Consider the following 19056-nt stretch of genomic DNA (forward strand, 5'->3'; position numbering starts at 1 on the left):
CCTAGTCCTGCACGCGAACTGACTAAAATGGTTAAAGATTGACAATGATTAAAAAAGACAAACGTGGTGTGCATACCACCTTATTCATGGTTCATTATTCATTTTATAACATTTCATTAAAAAAAGGCATCAAACTTTCTTTCAGTCTTTTTTTAAACATTTTTCAGCCCACAAAATGCAGCCCTGAAACAAACACAAGAGGGCCCTGAACACTCTTGAAGAGCATAGAGCTCCAGCTAGGAGTGCTATAAAAATATCATAAGCTTTCCTGGAGTCACAGATTTAATTTCCCAGCAGACATACTGTTTTTCTTTTTAATGTTGCCTCCCACAACATTGAAATATGTTGCATGGCGGTGCTCCTGACCCTCCTGGGGTCACCACCAGGATATAACAGTGAAAATAAAAATAAGAAGCTATGGCAGGGCTTTATGTGGTGCTCCTTGCTTGGAGCAGTGAATAATAAATTAGCGGCTTCTGCCACTCGTGTATTCTTTTTAGTTTATTTTCGGTGTCCCAGTGCCCACCTGAGGCGCCCACATGTTTAATATTTGTTGGGTGCTGCTGGGGTGGTACAGTATCCCTTCCCTGCCCCCTTATAGCTTTCTTTTAAACTTTTTCTTCTCAACAAGTCCTAAAATGGCTGCTGCCACATCTTTATTGATGCCTCTCATGTGTTATCCTGGTGCCATATGTTGGGCATACAAGATTGGTCCTGTATAAGGTACCATCAGTACACCCGGCCATATTACATGATGTGGAAGATGTGATAGGACTGTATACACACAGTAGCAAAAGGCTGGAAATTATGTTAATGCCAGACAAAATTTGTATCCTAGCCACTTGAGATTATCATCTGTACAGACATTGAAAGAATGGTGGAAAGAGATGTGCTGGAATGGGTTTTGTGAAAAAGTCATATATATGGTAAATGATCCATTGAACGCATTCGACTTGGTATGAAGTCCATATTTACTAACTAATAGAGTGATATTCATGTGATCAATGCCTGCTGATGTCAGACAATGTGCACTTTTGCATGGATGCACATTATCTCGTGAGAAGGATCAAATATGTGAGAAGATATTCGGGTAGGTTCATGGTGATGGATCTGAGCCAAGATTGAGGGTACCTATTCAGCGATTTAGCGAAATCTCTAGATTCTATAATGCAGATTATTGATTCTAATCTCTATCTTATAATGATGAAGATCTGTTTATTTCTAGCTTGATATGATGAGGCTACGCAGCACAAATTAAATGTTAAATGATGTAACATCTTGAAGAATATATCTTGTTGCTTGAGACTTAGTCTACTGGTCTGAGTATTATATGGATAAAGTTTCTTAGACTGACCCTGCAGCTATATATGTTATACTATGCGTAAAAGCAAATAATAATTTCTGCAAAATAATATTTTAAAAAACTTTGAAATTCACCTGACAAAGCAGTTGAGCCTGATTAGTTTATAGAGTTCTTTGGGGGGAGGGTGTCTTTGCAGTTTTGTAGAGCGCGAACTCAACCCGAAGTTATTGGAGCACTTTACATGAGCATCAGTTACATAACATAACATAAGGACAACTTTGTAGGCATGGAGGAGATTAAGTGATATTGAGCCAATGCCGATACGCGAACCTGATTCCCCATCACTGGCCGTTACACCACATCCTCTAAATTACAGTAACTAGTTCTTCCAGATTTCCCAAAATATTACAGGGCAGCACAGCTACATATTTTCTCAGATTTCCAATAAACCATGGGCACATCAGGATTAGGCAGTGGTAGGGATAACTCTTTGGGAACTGACATGGAAGCCTAAGAAGAACAGGCCCCCAGAAGCATGTATCAGCACTCCCGTACACAAGTACTACACAAACAGTCTGGGACACCTTAACAAAACGCTTAAGCCTAACTACATTTCCCACAGCACACGTCCCTTTCCATTATAACCGTGCCTTTATACCAGCTCTGAACCCATGCCTTTTGATAAATTGAAAAACTTCTGTATTATGTAACCTTTTGCTTGAGGTTTCACGCCCACCCTATGTATGCTCACCATGCTCCATCGACCAATGCCTTTAGCTGGGTTGTAGGTCACTATATTGTATGCAATATATCACATGAAAATATTGCATTCCCTACATCAGCCAACTGAATAAATTGTTAAATAAATCTATGATTACTATTCCAAACTCCACCTATATTTACCTGTACTCAAGTATAGGTGGCATTAAGAATACTAATTGTATATGTAACTTGTGATATAGTGGTGGGCAATGTAGTGGATGTGATGTTATTATAGGTTGATATGGTCAATCTCAACAGTCACATCCAGTCCTTTAGTTGTGTACACACAACTGCTTTCTGCCAAACTTACCATGTTTTTAGTTGCTTTTAAAAACAAGCATTTGCAATGCAATAGGTCTCGCATTTGTTAGAGTTAAAGCTATTGGCGTTGCATTGTAAATGTTTTTAACTTAAGATCATTACAGCTTATTGAAAAGTTTAAATATGCAAAAACATAACCTTCCTTTAGGAGAGTGGGTTATTTTTGCTCCTGTTATGCTTTGCCAATGATGTCATGGTTTAGGGTTAGGGTGTAGGGAGGTTTTGATCTGCATCCTCATTTTTCGGAAGAAATACTGTGAGCAACGAGTGGGAGGGTTGAGGGGAAGGACTGTGCTAGTCCATCTTATGTGTTCCGCATATATGGAGGGGCTAGAACTACGATCTGACCTTGAGCTTTTTTAAACAAACAATTCTGAAACTGAAAGCATTAGGGAGACATGCACTTTCCTTAAACTGCAGCGGTGATGTATATATGTATTGACCCACAGACGGACGGGGAGGCGATAAGAAGACCCTGGTGTTTAGAGGGTATGGGTGTACAGGAAATCAGATCTAAAAGCATATTTACGGGAGCATATAATAAGAGCGATACCACTTATGTAGCGGAACTAACTATATGGTAAGATGGTACTCGAGGAAACATTACCTTGCCTTGCGGCAGCAGGTAGACACACAAGGAAGCATAAGGTACTAACGTTGCCCTTTAGCAGGGGCAGATATGGAAAGTAAATGGTCTATAAAGTAGGTGAGCGGGCTAGAAGGAATGTTGTTTTGTTCCGGCCAGCGAGGTGGTTTGGAGGGGGCGGGGTAGTAAGAGACTCCTTGCACCCCCTACACAGCAGAAAAGATAAGCGGCATGATGATGGTTCCACCTTTAGATTGGTGGATGGGATTAGTGTTAGGCGCTGGCCCCACCTCAGGCAGCAAAGACTTTGCAGGATAGGTGAAGACTATGGTTCCTCCATATACAGGTAATTCGGTGGGGTAGTAGGGCCCAGGACCTTGGAAACGCTGGCGAAAATGTAGATGCATTTATACGGTGTTGGCGATTAAAAGTTAAGGCATGGGTTTGCTCAAAGATAAAGCAAATAATCTAAGGCATGCAGTAGCTTAGAGATAAAACAACTCATGTCAAACTTTTACCAAGCATGAAGCACGGCAGCCAGCCGTAAAGCGGGCAGGGAGTATCTTTAAAAGAGAAAGGACGGCATTTTTTATTGGGCGCCGCGCTTTAGTCTGGGAAATAGGCCGGGTTGGTAAGTGGAAGAGCTTATAGTGGCATAAAACAAAACAAAATTTCGTGGTCGTAAGCGTGTGCATGAGTGCCGCACAAAACAAAGGTGCGTGGTCATTAAAGCAACTAATGTAAAAGCGCCACCAAGAACGAAGTGGGGCAACAGGCTGTGTAAAGGCATAGCGTTCAGGAGTGCCACGCTGTGCAAAACAAAGGTGCATTTTTGGTTAAAGCAACTAATTTAAAAGTGATAGCAAGTATGAAGCGCAGCGGCCAGCTGTGAAGCAGCTAAGTGTGTGCAGGAGTGCCGCACTGGGCAAAACTAAAGGCACATGGCCGCTTAAAGAGAAACCAACTAATTTAAAAGTCTTACCAAGCATTAGGGGCAGAGGCTGGCAGAGAAGCGGGGAGGGGAGGGAGCATCTTTAAAAGATACAGCTCAGCGTCCATGATCGTGCGTCTCATGGTGAGTCTGGAAAACAGGGCAGGTTGGGAAGTGGGATAGCCTGTCGTGCCTGCAACAGCAACTAGGAGAAAGTCATTTAAGAAAATAGCGCTCAGAAACTGTAAATAAAACATACTGAGTACAAGACATGTAACAGGGGCATTTCTAATGGGGGGTTACAATAGGAGAAAATGAGGTACTAAGGAGGGACTACTAAACAAATTAACCAATTAAAAGAAACCATTTCCAAAAGACAGTCAAAGGAGCCAATAAACTATATGGGTGGGAAAATTGCCGGAGCTTAAAGCTCATATTCTGAATACAACATGTCTCGAAGAGACAGTGCAAGCGCTGCCTAGGCGAGATCTAATAATGGCAGTAATGTTCGGCCAGCAGAATATTAATGCCTCCTTGAAAGCCAATTGCTACCATCCTTCTTTTTATTTCATTATGCCCTTATTGCTGCCAATGGAACAAACCACATCCAAGGCATGGCATGTCTCTTGGATTGAAAAATACGCATGGAAAGATGCAGGAAACATTACCATTTTTTTTAGCGCATCATTAATTTATTTATAAAAGGTCATTCAAATAAAGAGCTGAACCTTTCTTAAGCCATACCTAAAAATGTAATTGTGCGTGCAATAACGGAAGTAGAGAGACAATCGTCCGACACTCCACAGATAGTGGACTCGATAGTTTTCAGGATTCATCATTGTTTATGTTACTGTTGGTAGAGGAGATCTTTTCTGTTTCATAACCATTGGTGTAGGATGATCATTGTCTTATTACTAGGCAGCCAATAACTATGTTTGATAGCCAAGGAAGAGAAAGGATGGGTCAGATTTGAGGCAGGAGGAATGTGCTCTTCAGACATATCAACAAGGTTTGTTTGCATACCGTTGATTGGTTGCGCTGTATTTCCGGACCCCGACATTAATATGTGTTTCTAATAACCATATATTTCATTCTCAACCCATGCGGATTCTACGCTTCTCCCCACTCGGTCGCTGCACAGCTCATAGAGTTCATTGGTCACAAATCCGCTCTCTGTGCTCGTCAGAGTCACAAAGCCGCTTTCCGAGGCATTGCCGGCCATGTTGTCATAGTCTCCTGAGAGGTCGTCGGGAGGGGAAAGGTCGCCGGAAGTGGCACGGAAGGACGTATTTCTGATGTCCGGCCTGGTCCCAGCCAAGTCTGCCTCGTTCTGCTTCTTGATGACGTTATACACCTCGAGATTTGGGCTGTTTGTCCTGTGGGGGGACATCCAGAAGTTGTGCTCCTTCACGACTGGGTCCGTTCTCTCATGATGCCTTGGAATAAGCAAACAGAATGTTATTGTGGTTGAAATCGGTGGAATATATTGGGAACGAAGTTCCCAATCTTATTTAATTTGATACTAACAGTCCCTATACTTCTTGTTGTCTCACCCCAAAATTCGCTGACCCCACCACCCTTGCACTCATCATAGCTTGCATAGTTTATGAATGCACTTCAACCTCTGGTTATTGTTGTTACATTGCTAAGCGGCAACAGTACAACACAAAGTACACTGTATCAGGGCCGGCGCAAGGCATGGGTAGCGTGGGCAGCTGCCCAGGGCCTCGCACTCAGCCCACCAGCATGGGGCCCCGAACCGATCATGTGCCCTGTTGTTTCCCTGTCTCCTTGCAATTAGGGTCTATGGGGGGGTCCCCTCCCTGGGCCTCTCAGGGAATTGCTGGTGGGCTGAAAGTTAAAACTGTGGGGGCGCTAAAATCCTGTACAATGGGCCTCCCGTGGTGTCTCTGAATAGTTTCCTTGCAAGGGGTCTCTTAAGTAAATTAGAGGGGCCTCGCACATTCCCTTAAGTTTTTTAGAGGGGCCTCCCACATTCACTTTTGGCCCAGGGCCTTACAAAACATTGAACTAAACTGCACAATATGTTAATATATGTTGTAAATATGAGCCTGACTCAGGATTACTATCTTGACTCAGAAATCTGTTATTTCAAAAGTTTATACATTGTATAACATTCTACAATATTTGTCCTAGTCCCAAACAAAACATCAAGGACCGCATTATGTAACCATGTGTAAAGTTCTGCTAGCTAGTGGGCGGGATCACCTTTGTGCAGAATGTATCCCCCATCATGCAAATCCAGGATGTGACAAGTAAGGGCTACCGCTAGCCCAAATAGCCCGGCCAGTGGGAGCCCCCGCCCAGCTTGCTGGTGGGGGATACTACACAGTGCCCAGCCAGTAAATGAAGGTGGGGCTCACTGGCATTCATTTTTTTTACTTTTCATCCTCAGACTTTAACCCAGAGCAAGAGAGAGAAAAACACAAAAGAGGAAAAGAGGAGGAGGAGAATGATGAAAAGACTGACAAAGGGAGAAAGCATGGATAAAAAAGAACATGCCAGAATGAGGCAGAGAGGGAGTCTAGGGTGCTGGGAGAAAGAGGCACGGGGTGGAATCAACCCCACACAGCCTTGGTATTCAGCAATCCCAACATTCATAAGCACCAGCTGTGGACTTCTGAGAAGAACGTTGTGTGGCAGTAATGATTAGTTTACAAATTAAACACTGGTAGTTCACACTATTAAAGGCTGTGCTAATGCTGATGCACTCTTGCTCCTTGCATCTAATGGCAGATTTGGTGGTATGGAATGGCCATACAGTGATACAGCTGATAAGCTGGCCAGAAGTTTCCTGATATCCTAAGCAGGATAACTGGAGACTACTTAGTGGGGTGGTGCCATTCACAGCAGATCACACCCAGCGTCTGATAGTGGGCCACGTAGGCCACACACTCCTGACTGTTGAGGTGACATCACACAGCTAACTTCTTTCCAGCAAAGTCCTATGTGTATCAGAAAACTCCATACAGAAATACTGTTTGTCTAAAAACATCGTCCCATTGGGTGTAGATTTTCTATTATAAACCCAGTGGGCAATATTCTTGTAGACGATAGTTAGGAAATAATATGTATATCAAGAGATATTCTGACAACAGTATTCTGGTACCATTGCACAGAGACAGGCATGCCCGTTTCACCTGTTGACCACGGGTATAAAGTGACTGAGTGAGATGTAAAATAGCCACATGCCACTATCTCTCACCTGCACGAATTAAAAGGAACAATATCTAACTGGTCGTAGTCCAAGTATTAAAACAAAACCAGACTCTGGGCCTTATTAAGTTCTCGGCAGATGGAATACTCTGTCACAAAGCTAACGGACATCCAGTCCGCCGTATTACGATCTCCATAGGATATAATGGGATAGTAATATGGCGGACGAGATCTCCCTCACAATTGTGACGGACTATTCCGCTTCTCCAAGATCTAAATGATGCCCTCTGTCTGAGGTCTGTGGAGAGGCAGTGATTCAATGCTTTGCATATACGGTAGAAAATAATTTCCAGTGACTGACTAGACACAAGGTTCCTAGTTAATTGAAGAATCTTAATCTCATTTATTATGGGAACGAAAAGGGGGCCAACAAGTATTTCGTGACAATGAGGTTGCTTCATCAAGACCAATACATTGTCTTCAAATAATATGAAATAATATACAATTCGCCATGTGTCACATTCAGAAAGTGACCACAACCAGCAACAAAATAGAATAATAATACAGAAATAGAAAAATAAAAAGAAAGTTAATGATAACTTCCAATGCAAGTATTCTTATTGTATAAAAAAATATGAACACATTTCTGGGTAAAACACCATATTGAGAATTCGATAAAGTAGATCAAGAAGAGATTGTGCAAACACAGATCAAATATACCAAAGTCACTCATTGTGCGAAGGAGAAGTCTCCCGGTGAAGTAAAAGAGCTACATGCCTCTATCTCTCACCTGCACGGATGAGAAGGAACAACATGAAATTGGTCTTAGTCCAGGCATTAGTGCTCTGTAGGCCAGATATATTCCTTTTCCAGGACATTGCCATTACTCTGTGCTAAGGGCCCTTCAGTTTAACTTAGAGAACAACAGTTGGTCATACTTACCTTCTTCCTGCAAGCCAAAAGCACAGCACGCCTGTGGTCACCATCAGAATGAGTAACATGGGTATGGCAGGAATCAAGATGTAAGAAATATTCACAGCATTTTCTACTAAAAAAGAAAGGAGAATATTTACAAAAGGAACATTGTACTGCCTTTTGTTATTTTTAAGTCACTAATCTAATGGGGGTCGGTCTGAGTTACCAATGTACAACAGTTTCATAAGCAGGGTTGTACAATGGAAACATTGGCAACAATCCAGAAGGTCAAGAACAGGCACTTTCAGGGAAGGAAATGGTAGAGCAGATAATAGTCTTACATCATTACAGTTACAGTTAGGTCCCCACAAATATTGAGAAATAAACGAAATTCCCAAGAATGCTACTGCATTGTAGGTGGTACTAGGGCACAAGTCGTGGTGGATGCAAGTGTAGAAGTCATCTCAGTATTTTTAGAGAGGAGAGTTGTTCCCCTTACTGGAGGTCAAGATGAGTCATGGCTGGTAGTATCCCATTTATTTGTGAGAGAGGCACAGTAAGTGGTTATCTTTGAATTATTATCTGTGACTTAATGCAGAATGTCACACTTGTTACCCTTTTATCGCCTAAAGAACTACAAATGTGCAGTGCTGTTGTGCTTTGAAGTTGGACAAGAAAAAAACTGCAGAAAGCAAACATACAAGAACATCAAGTTCAATTGTTAAAAAAATACACCAAGCACATTTTATTTACTCTATAAAAGCAGTTTAAAATACAATGCCGAGTTAACAAAGCTGTTAATAAATAGTGTTCCTTTCAGCCATTTCTGAGATCAGTTAAACACTGGAATATGGAAAACATAAAATGTATTTATAAAAAGTCAAACAACCCAAAACATGTGGTTTTCAAATTTTTTGCCTGGTTATATTGATTTGGTTTTGTAAGATAGACCAAGTCCACATTATAATGGAGGAATATTAGACGGCGTAGCATTACTTAGTGTGGCAGCACTTCCGGTGAGGGCATTGTGATTTACATATGCCTATTAGTCCCCCAAATATTTTTCTTATGATCTGGGCCCTCGGTGATACGAATCCTGTTGTAATTTCTTATGATAACTATACCACTGCACAGTTCTTACATCACTCATGTGAGTCACACTTCTTTTTCAAATTCTAACAGCTATTTAATGTATTTAATTCTTATTATTATCATCTGCTCAATCTGCTGTTAGTAGTTAATGACCTTTATTATAAGCGCTAACGGCTGTTAATTGCCCAGCTCTACATAGGCGATGGTTATTATGAAATAAAAGTACAATTTATAACTCTTAACCCCTGACAGTATGTGAGCATTAAGGCTGTTAGCACCCATTCTCCTAATGTCACTTAACACAGGCAGAGGGACATTGCCAATGTCCTCTGTATGTCCATTCTTCACACTTTCACTGAATTTAAAGTAAAGGCAAATAACAGCGGTGTTAAAATCAACTTGAAAAGACCTCTTTAGACCTTGTCCCCACTCAGACCTCTTTGTTGCAGAAAAGAAAAGGCAGAATGATGAAAATGTATCCCTCCATGATGTTCACTGACGAATTTGAGTCCCCGCTAAAATGGACATCTCTGCCGTTTGACCTCCAGCGCCCACAGCCTTGTTATTTTATAGAAGGAGCTGCAAGGACCTCTCTGTAACACGAGCACTCCAGCATAGAGCACAGCGTCAAATGTGGTAGGTCCCTCAAACTCAGGGGTACATGGTTCAGTGCTTTAAAGGGATCCACCTTGCTGTCTTTTACAACTGAAGCATGTCCATGGTCAAGAAGGTCCTAGGTATTCCGGACAATATACCATGTCTAACATACAGAAGGTGGAAGACATTTCACGCAACCCCATTGGTGCACTTTTTGGATGATTGATGGTGGGTCCAAGTAACCCGGATGAGAGCCCTGGAAGGAGGGCCCGGCACCCTTCCAAAATGGAGGCCATGAATGCGTATACACTGATACTGTCTCAGTGGCTAGAGACTGTGGTGGTAGTAAGCGCACATCCTCCCTTCACTATTTTGAAAGACTGTCATTTTACCCCTGTCAGCACATATAAGCCTTTAGAGTTACCTTTAGCTTCCTTGACTGTTTCGTCTGTGTCTTCTTTCAGGACATCTTCGGGGTTTCTGGTCCTCACTGGCACAGTGTCTACATCTGTGGAGGCAAAGACGTTATGCAGTGAGAGAAGAAGAGATTGGTGCAACAATGATCTCAGTGGTTTATGCCAGCATAGAGCTGAAAGTCAGCCCAAAAATAGCAATGGGACACAGAAACAAATAAAATGAAGGGTGATAAAAACTTGACAGAGGCCCAACTAGGCTGCCAGTTCATGCCTGCCTTTTCCTTGAAGATCCCACAAGGTTTCCAGTGTTACCATGCCTTACTCAAAGTACCAAGGGTTTTGAACAGATGCAATTCCCTTCACAGCTTCTACAGAGAGGATATTCCATACATTCACTGCAATGTCCATGAATAGAGATACCTTTCAGGTTTACTCTTGAGCCCCCCTTCAATCTCTTGTGACTTCCAATTGGAGCAAGATCCTTAAACTAAAAATGCACCTGTTGCGTATTACTTGTACAAAGGTGGAAGAGTCTCGTTCTCACACACATTCCCCACCATAATATATTTACATTTGATGTGGGCAGGGGATGTGTATGTACAGATGCTTAGATCCGTCAGCATTCCTTCTTAAAACCGCTGGTTTGCTAATCTCGGGACGTTCTCTGGGGTTCATCAGCTCTCCAGGATATATGTGACCTCAAGATTTGTGATTAGTTCTATAAATGTGATTTTCAGGATTGGACAGAGGACTCTCTCTAGCTTTGGCCTTGATAATTGGACACATTGTACAGCTGGTATGTCTAGAAATGCACGAAATGAAGCAGGGGCCGTATTACTCACCCAGCACACTTTCCCTGGTTGCACCACGGCACACCTTTCAAAAGCTGCACCATGTGCAAACAGGGCAACTGTGCCCTAATATGGTGATGTGCTGCCTTCAGGGCAGCCCTATCCCGTGCTTCCCTAGGGGGCAGCGCATTCAAGTGAAATACGGAGCAGCTGTTTATAAGCTTCTCCATGCGTCACTGTGCAGGGAGCAGCCTGCCTACACTTTTTTAATAGGGGAGAGAGATCCACATGCATGCAAGTGCAGTGAGAGACTGCGCCCACCTGCAGGGGGGTGTCTGGGACCTCCTTTCCCCCCTCCTGAGGGCTGTCATCAAGGGGCACACTGACAGTGACTGTCAGTGCACTTCCTGACTACTTCTTGGCACCCATGTCCATAATTCAGCACAGACACAGAGACAAAGAGATTCCCTCATTTGCATGGAGTCCTGCCCCCAAGCAAATGAAGGAACACCCTCTTAATATAATGCTGGCACTACATGTGCACCAGCCTATCAGTACTACAAAAGGGGCCACACAAGTGTCTGCGGCCCCTCCTATATTACCAAAGTGCCCTGGGGTGCACAAAGCGGGCGCACTCCTGTTGCACCCCCAGGGCACTTTGTGTAATATGGTGCCCGATCTGTTCTTCCAAATTGAACATTCTTCCCTCTTCAGAACTGGACACCAGTACTCCAGTTGAGGTTTCTGGAAATTACCACAATTGTCCAAATGCAGCCTCTAGAACTAGACTCAACAGACCGGAATATAGCATAGTGTTCATGGGACAATGGATGTAAAGGTTCTGTGTCAAGAACTGGCCTATTCCTCAGAATCTAACACAATAACTCACATGAGATCCTCAGAACAGGATACAAATCTTCAGATGTGGCCTTCAGGCCTAAATACAATACCTTAAAGGGAGAGGAGTTGGCCTAACGGCTAGGGCGGTTGACCTCAAATCTGGGGAACCGGGTTCGAGTCTCGACAAGGACGCACAACATCCTGTGCAAATCACTTACAGCCTGATTCATGTAGCCAAAAGCGCTCGCAAAAGGGCCAGATTCTGAGAATCTGGCCCTTTGCGAGTGCGATTTTTGCATTTGGTATTCACAATCCCAAATGCAAAAATCGCTATTTAAGAATTAGCAAATATGCGAGGAATAGCATTTAAGGAATCTCTATTAGAGATTCCTCAAATGCTATTCATGACACATCAAGAAATTGCGATTTAGCACTTTTGGGGCCGCTATTTACCGAGAGGTCAGACCTCTCGGTAAATAGCAAAAACTCAGAGAAATGCTTTTAAAAGCATTTTTCTAAGTTGCATGTTGCACACACACATGTCCTTTGGACATGTGTGTGCGCAACACCTGTTCAAATGTGCTTTTTGGGGTGCTACAGGGTGTCCTTTGGACACCCCTGGCACCCTTAAAATCGCTATCTTATTTGCGAGTAGCAAATTGCTACTCGCAATTAAGGGATACTCCCCATTCATTCCTATGGGCCTCTTGGCCCATAGGAATGAATGGGGAGTTTTTGCGAGTAGCAATTTGCTACTCGCAAATAAAGAACATGTAGGAATCGCTATTTAATTAGCAATTCCTACATGAATGCCGTTTTGCGTGTCCTCAATAGCGAGTCGCTATGATTCGCTATTAGGGCCACGCAAAACGGCCTGTACATGAATCAGGCTGATAATCTCCATTTGCCTAAAAGAATTAATGTGTCCGTCTGAAATACATCTGATGCTCATGTAAAGCACTCAGAAACTGATACCTTCAGGTCAAGTTTGCGCTATACAAAACTCCGGAGAATAAATATATAATACCTTAAATGATAACTTTATAATATTTACAGTTGGAACATAAACTTCCTCTTTCTGCTTTTTATATCTCGGCTTATAACTTCCACAACCCAAGGCCTATATAGATTATTTTGCGAAGTAGATATCCTCAGAAAAGCTACCCTAAGACCACTGTTCTGACGGCATGCTCAGCCATCTTCAGCACAAGCAGGTGGCACCTTCTGAAAAAACAGTTTAGTGGAGCCTCACTGCTACTTGGACTGGTTTGCTGTATGTCAGATTATCAATAACTAAAATATTGTCTGACATATATTTTAAGCTTTATAATGGTTTAAAAGTCTTTTCCATTGGGTGTTGAGATCCTGTTATTCATTTCATTGGAGAGGTATTTTTAAAAACGATATTTAGGACACAATATTTTTGTCTAAAGATAAATAGGCCACAATATTCTGGTACTAAAACCCTTGGTTGTAGCCATCCTCTTACATTAACATATTGACTCATGCTACATTATAATTAATAAATACAAGACACCTCAAGTCTTGCTGATTGTCTCTAACTCTCTCTCTCTCATAAGACTACAGTCTCACTCTTGGACCGTCTCAATGGCTACTTTGACTTCCTCACAGAAGTAAAACAAAATTATTTTCTGTAAAACTCACATTTTTCATGCAACCCCTTCATATCTAACAGCAGTGAACCCTTGGTTCACCAATTTCTAATGTACACCAGGCAGATACGCTCACCATGCCCATACTATATACTCACCCCAAAGAGTAAAATTGACTTTATTGCCAATTGCAGTACCTTTAGCATTGATGACTGTGTCATTTAATTTTTCTTTGGGGGTTTCATGAGGGTTCTTTGGTTTTAAAGGTACTTCATCTAAATGAGAATAAAAACAAAGCTGTTTAAAGATATTTCATCTAGATGAGAATAAAAACAAAGCTGACCACTATTCAAACAAGACAAACTACTTTAATAATGAAACACGTGAACAGACTTCAAAATATATGCATTTGGTCAGTATATGTTTCTGAGTCTTATATTGCAAAGGTGTCTTAGTTCGCAGAGTCGTGTTTGAAGTTGCAGTACCAATTGATCTGGATATTATTGAAGCAATTTGTCCCAGAAAGTGTGTATCCGCAAGGAAATTTGTGTATCATCAACTTCTGCTTTAAATGTGTGGTGAAGGTCCTTCTAAAAGGGGATTCTGTGGGTTGTGCATCAGATGGTAGGAAATATGACCTGTAATACATAGGATTCTGTAATCGATGTATAAATGCACATTGCTAATTTCTTTATAATGCCTGAGATTCTGTAATCCCTGGATAAATGTCAGTATCTAATCTTCTTATAATTGGCAACTTGTGATGCACCAAATTGCTGATCATAAAGAAAAGATGCCAGAACTTGACTATGATAAGGTTATTACAGTCAAGTTCTGGCTGCCTGCTGAGTCATTAAACAAGGTAAAAGCCAGGTCAGATCACAGGGCATAATTAAGGCAGCTGTTTTAAGCAACAAAAGGAACTTTGCTTTTCTTTCTTCTGTTCTATTTAAATAGCTTACAATGACAAGCAGAGAGAATATGTTTATTTTTTGCACTCCTTAGATAGAGAAAATCTAGAATCTTTCTTCATGTTTCTACACGTTCAATCTACTGCAGCTTTTGTTTTTAAAAATTGATTTGTATTGAACTGTTTCTAATATCTGTTTGCAACAAATATCTAACAGGTTTTTGATGTGTTTTTCTTTTACACTAGAGGTTAGAGGTTTTAATTTTATTCTTCATATATGCAAACATGCTTGCTCTTTCGTATAAAAGAGCTACGCACCAATGTTTTTAAGTGGATTGTGGGAAAGGTGATGCTGTGACCATGATAGGATAAAGTACCCCATGGCGTACATGATAAGGATTTTGCCCGTCACCTCAGAGTTCCATAATCTTATAAAGGAACTTGGCCTTTGGCCTTGTTCCTCTATATGGTTATGGAACTCTCAGTGACTTTCAATATCCTTATAATGTACTGCAGGGGATACTTTATCCTAATATATTTGACATCTGTATTTTCCATCAAATTCAAAATATAATCTCACAGGGTCTGTATAGGATTAGGGGCATGACGAGCCAGGTTAACATATTTTTATGCTTTAAAATACATATTTCAAAATGCTTAAATAAAATGTCCAGAAAAAGGCACTGGCTGTCTCAATCAGGCAAAGAGGGGATGGAACTCTGTTTGAGTACTGGTTTTCTTCAAGTCATAATAGGGAACTGTTTGGTGGCAGTAAAAAAATCCTCAAGTATTTGGAGGAAAACAATAAAGCAGCCGAAGAAACCACTGGCTTTTTTTCTCTCAATACATTATTCCTAAATAAAATGTATTTGTTGGAACCCACTCTGGATTAACCCCTTGCATGCTGGTGACGAACCCCAGCCGTCACGCTCCGCGGTGCTTGTGTGCGGATGACGGCTGGGGTTCGTCACGGCCCCGCCCTGTTCGTTTGTTTACCGCACAGCGGCGGAAACGGGCCAGCATCGAAGGGGTTAAGCATTTGTTCTAGAAGTTGCAGTATTTTCCATTACCACCAAACTCTTTATCAGCTCCTTTATCTATCTACCAAAACATGGCAACCTTTGTCTCCAGCATACCAAGCTGTACCCCCAATAATGTTACATCAAACATGGCTGTATTCTCTCCCAACCCTTTGTATTACATTTCTGAACATCAGTGAGGTGTACAGAGTGGGTTGAGTGTCTGCATCCATTCTACTATGTGAACGTCATGCTTCCGTATTACTCAGAAGTGTACTGCAACTTATGGAAACCTCCATGAAGCTTCACCAAGAGCTAAGTCCAGAAGTGAACAGTGCTCAGTCCAAAATTATTCGACCATCAAAAAGGAGAATTAATACATTAAGCAAAAAATAAATAATTTGTGACAACATTTGACTGTTTGGCTATATAGTTCTCCTAACTTGGGTCTGCCACGTAGATGAGATAAGACAAAATATACAACAGCTTTAATACATCTTCATAGTGTTTAACCAACATTTCAGATATTTTTCTACCAAAGTAACAACGTGGGCATACCAGGGACATATACCGTGGCAATAGGACAAAATATATTTTTTAATGAGCGAGGTATTGCCTATTTATGCTAAATTTCTCCCACGTTTCACAATGAATACAATTAGATTAGTAGCCCCCTCAAAAAGGATACAGATGTTGACTAAATTGATCATCATGACACCACAAATCAATTAGCGATTCGCATTTTTCGGATGCACCAACATGAAAATATGTGCATGACTGATTTAAATATCATAATAAACACTTGCGTCTGTATAGTTCTGCGTGCCACATTTTTGGTGTTTAGACACATCTTAAATAGGAGGTGTCATGGAAACCCAATTTAATGAACGATGGAAGGTGAATTGGATTTGTTGGAATTTTAACTTGAAACCCACAAATTACAACTGAATTTTCAACAGTTAGCCAGCCGCTGCCTGTGCAGGTAGAGCAGTGGGACGGTGGGGCCCAGTGCGGGGGGGGGAGGGAGGGGAGGGATTTCGAAGGACAATGACAAGGGAAAATTAAATAAAGAATTCATTTCCTCTCGTCATTGTCTGTCGAAATCCACCCCCACCGGGACATCCCGCCCCACCGTTCTTACCTGCACGGCCGCAGCTGCAGTTAGCTTTGATTTATTGGACGATATCGACATCTAGGCATGTATTCCATTTGGTTTGTGGTTAGATGAACCAGAAAAACTACCACAGGATGTGAAGTGGCCACTGAAAACTTGCAATAAAAGCTTTATGCCTACTGAACATTATAAAACATTTAATGATACTGTCTCAGAACATCATATTAAAAATCAAATCAATATTTACAATATTTTATTAGCTCATCAGTTAAACATGAGAATTGTCACCTGTTGGTGTTACATGTTCCTTTTGTCAAGAAAACAACAATTAAAAAAATGTCCACCAAGAAGCTGTGTGAATCATTGTAAGAGAAATGTATAATGCATACTTAGAAAGTAGAGAACTCTCAAATGTATCTGCATTCGTGAAAACAAAATAAAATGTAGTGGAAGTAAACACATGCATATGAGCAGGCTGAAAGCACAGTAACAGGTAATGATACTCAGAAAAAAAACAATCCTCTCTTTCTAATACAAATGTGTTCTCCTGGATGATGATGCCTTCAATAATTTATTTTAGATAGACTACTCAAATGAGCCCACTTATACAGTTGTGTGCACCCTGAATAGCACAAAGCAGAATACATTGCGAATTTTGTGTGCTGCTACCTTAAGATGAATGCCACTGTGCCTCCTCAATACGCTTGATAACTGTTTTAGAGTTATGACATATTCTGAAGTTAATCAATCAATTACCAAGGGAGTATTTGCATATGAAGTTGTTCTTCATGTTGCACCGGTCATCGTTCCACTGGAACATATATGGTCCACCTACTCCCTCATTCGCAGAAGGCTGATGGTACATGACAACACACACTTCACTCCCACACGAGGGCTCATCAACATACCAGTTCCTGTGATAAGCAAAAAAAATGGAGCACGGTTAATAAAAAGATTTCGTTAAATCAATATTTTGAAGCTCTCTTTCTGCTGCCCCGTACTTTTACGATTCCATTGTTTTATTTTTTTCTACAGTTCGAAATTCCCAACCCTTGCATCCATCTTGCCAGCAAATTGTTTGCAGTAGCCTTCTCACACCAAAGGTGGCAGCGTCATCCAACGCCGCCACTTTTACGTCAATGCGTCCAATGTGTCATTGTAGTCATTTCACCCCTTGAGATCCTGATATTACTCTGAGGAGTGGGCTCCTACGGTCACTGTTTGCCTCAAAGATGTCCTTCAGTAAGTCCCAGTGCTCCAAAATGGCAGCACAGGGCTGAAAATTTGACACGGACTAAAAGTACATTTTAAAAATCCTAAAACTTAAAAAAGAGATGTATGTCCATTAACAGGTCTCATCCTTCACAAAAATCAAAAAAAAGATGAGGTTCCTCTCAAAACCTTCTCTTACCCAGAGAGCGTAACTGACCATGACATCTCCATAGCAGGTTCTTCTCACCTGGAACATAGCATGATTTCGTTCTTCGACATAGACATGGGAATTATGTGTCTAATTCATGTTCCAGATCATATTTACCCACGTTTTTGATTGGCAAGTCATTAGTTTACTGAGAAAATAAATTAACCAACCAATAAATAATACATCTCAACAAAATAATAAATAAATACAATTTAAAAAAATCTAATTGAAGTATACTACATGTCTTACCAGATGTGGTGGCTCACTGTCAAAGGAAGCATGCAACAGGCCATAAGGTTTGAGGATACTTTGGGCAAAGTATAGCAAATAAATAGTACATTCATGTGAATAATGAAATAGAAATCACATGCATGTCATCACGTCACCCACAAATGTTCTTGGGTCTGAGTGTTTGCTATCTCATGGCGTAGGGAACATTGAATCATGCAAGGAATGCATTTTGGAACACAAATATAATAAATGAATGATATTTTAAAGCATTATTTTGAACGATTAACAAAAAATTAGAGTACACTACCAATCAATTTTGAAACCTATAATAAATAGATGATATATTAAATAATTAAACAGGTAAAAAATAAATTGGAGTTTACTACAAATCTAACCTGTAGATGATTTCATCCACTGGCTGTTCGACTGAGTATTGGACATTTAATAGTTATAGAACAGTTTTAGATATTTTGTGGGTATTTGGACAACTTAAAAGTGAAGTTGGAACAAATTTCCCAAAGAGGAAACCAGCGACTGGTGCCTCTTGGTATTTAAGGCCAACTCTGAAGAAGGGGCATGCATGGTTTAGAAAGGGGGTGAAGGCGACTAGAAATACTCTAAAATTGGGTTCGGCAGGTGATGTTCATCTCGTTCAACGATGTAATACAACGTTTAATTATCAATGTATTTCTGCATTATAAAACCCACCGTAAAAGAGAGCATCCACATGAATTTAATCTTTACTTTTGATTATTCAAGTAGCCTTTTTCTGTGTTTCCTAAAAGAAGGTTCTATGCTACCATATCCTTTAACTGCTGAGGCTTAAAAAACACCGTAAAAGTATATTAGTGATGAGCCAATCCATCACTTCATTAAAAGGGCTCTGTATGGCACATAACCCGGATATGAACCTACTGTATGTATCTTCTAGTGGGGAATCCGGACCAGTGCAAGTGCTATTGCTGCCCGTCGCAAACTGACCATTTGATCCTCTTAGCATCCATTGATGAGGGCCATT

The 19056-nt window shown here is 41.0% G+C and overlaps 1 protein-coding gene across 2 annotated transcripts in view; it reads right to left on the reverse strand.

Annotated features, from left to right (window-relative positions):
• Positions 1 to 4573: 4573 nt before the first annotated feature.
• LAYN (layilin) overlaps positions 4574 to 19056 on the reverse strand; it is a 68111-nt gene continuing 53628 nt past the window's right edge. The window contains exons 3-7 of one of the 2 annotated variants that reach the window (XM_078682316.1): positions 17144 to 17301; positions 13542 to 13619; positions 10109 to 10192; positions 8023 to 8125; positions 4574 to 5339 (exon numbers count right to left, since the gene is read on the reverse strand). In XM_078682316.1, the coding sequence (XP_078538442.1) occupies positions 4976 to 5339; positions 8023 to 8125; positions 10109 to 10192; positions 13542 to 13619; positions 17144 to 17301 (787 nt within the window). In that variant the 3' untranslated portion in view covers positions 4574 to 4975. Of the gene's footprint in view, positions 5340 to 8022; positions 8129 to 10108; positions 10193 to 13541; positions 13620 to 17143; positions 17302 to 19056 lie in introns of both variants that reach the window. The other variant, XM_078682315.1, reaches the window with a different exon arrangement.

Source organism: Lissotriton helveticus, chromosome 3_1 (genome assembly GCF_964261635.1).
Source record: "Lissotriton helveticus chromosome 3_1, aLisHel1.1, whole genome shotgun sequence".
NCBI lineage: Eukaryota > Metazoa > Chordata > Amphibia > Caudata > Salamandridae > Lissotriton > Lissotriton helveticus.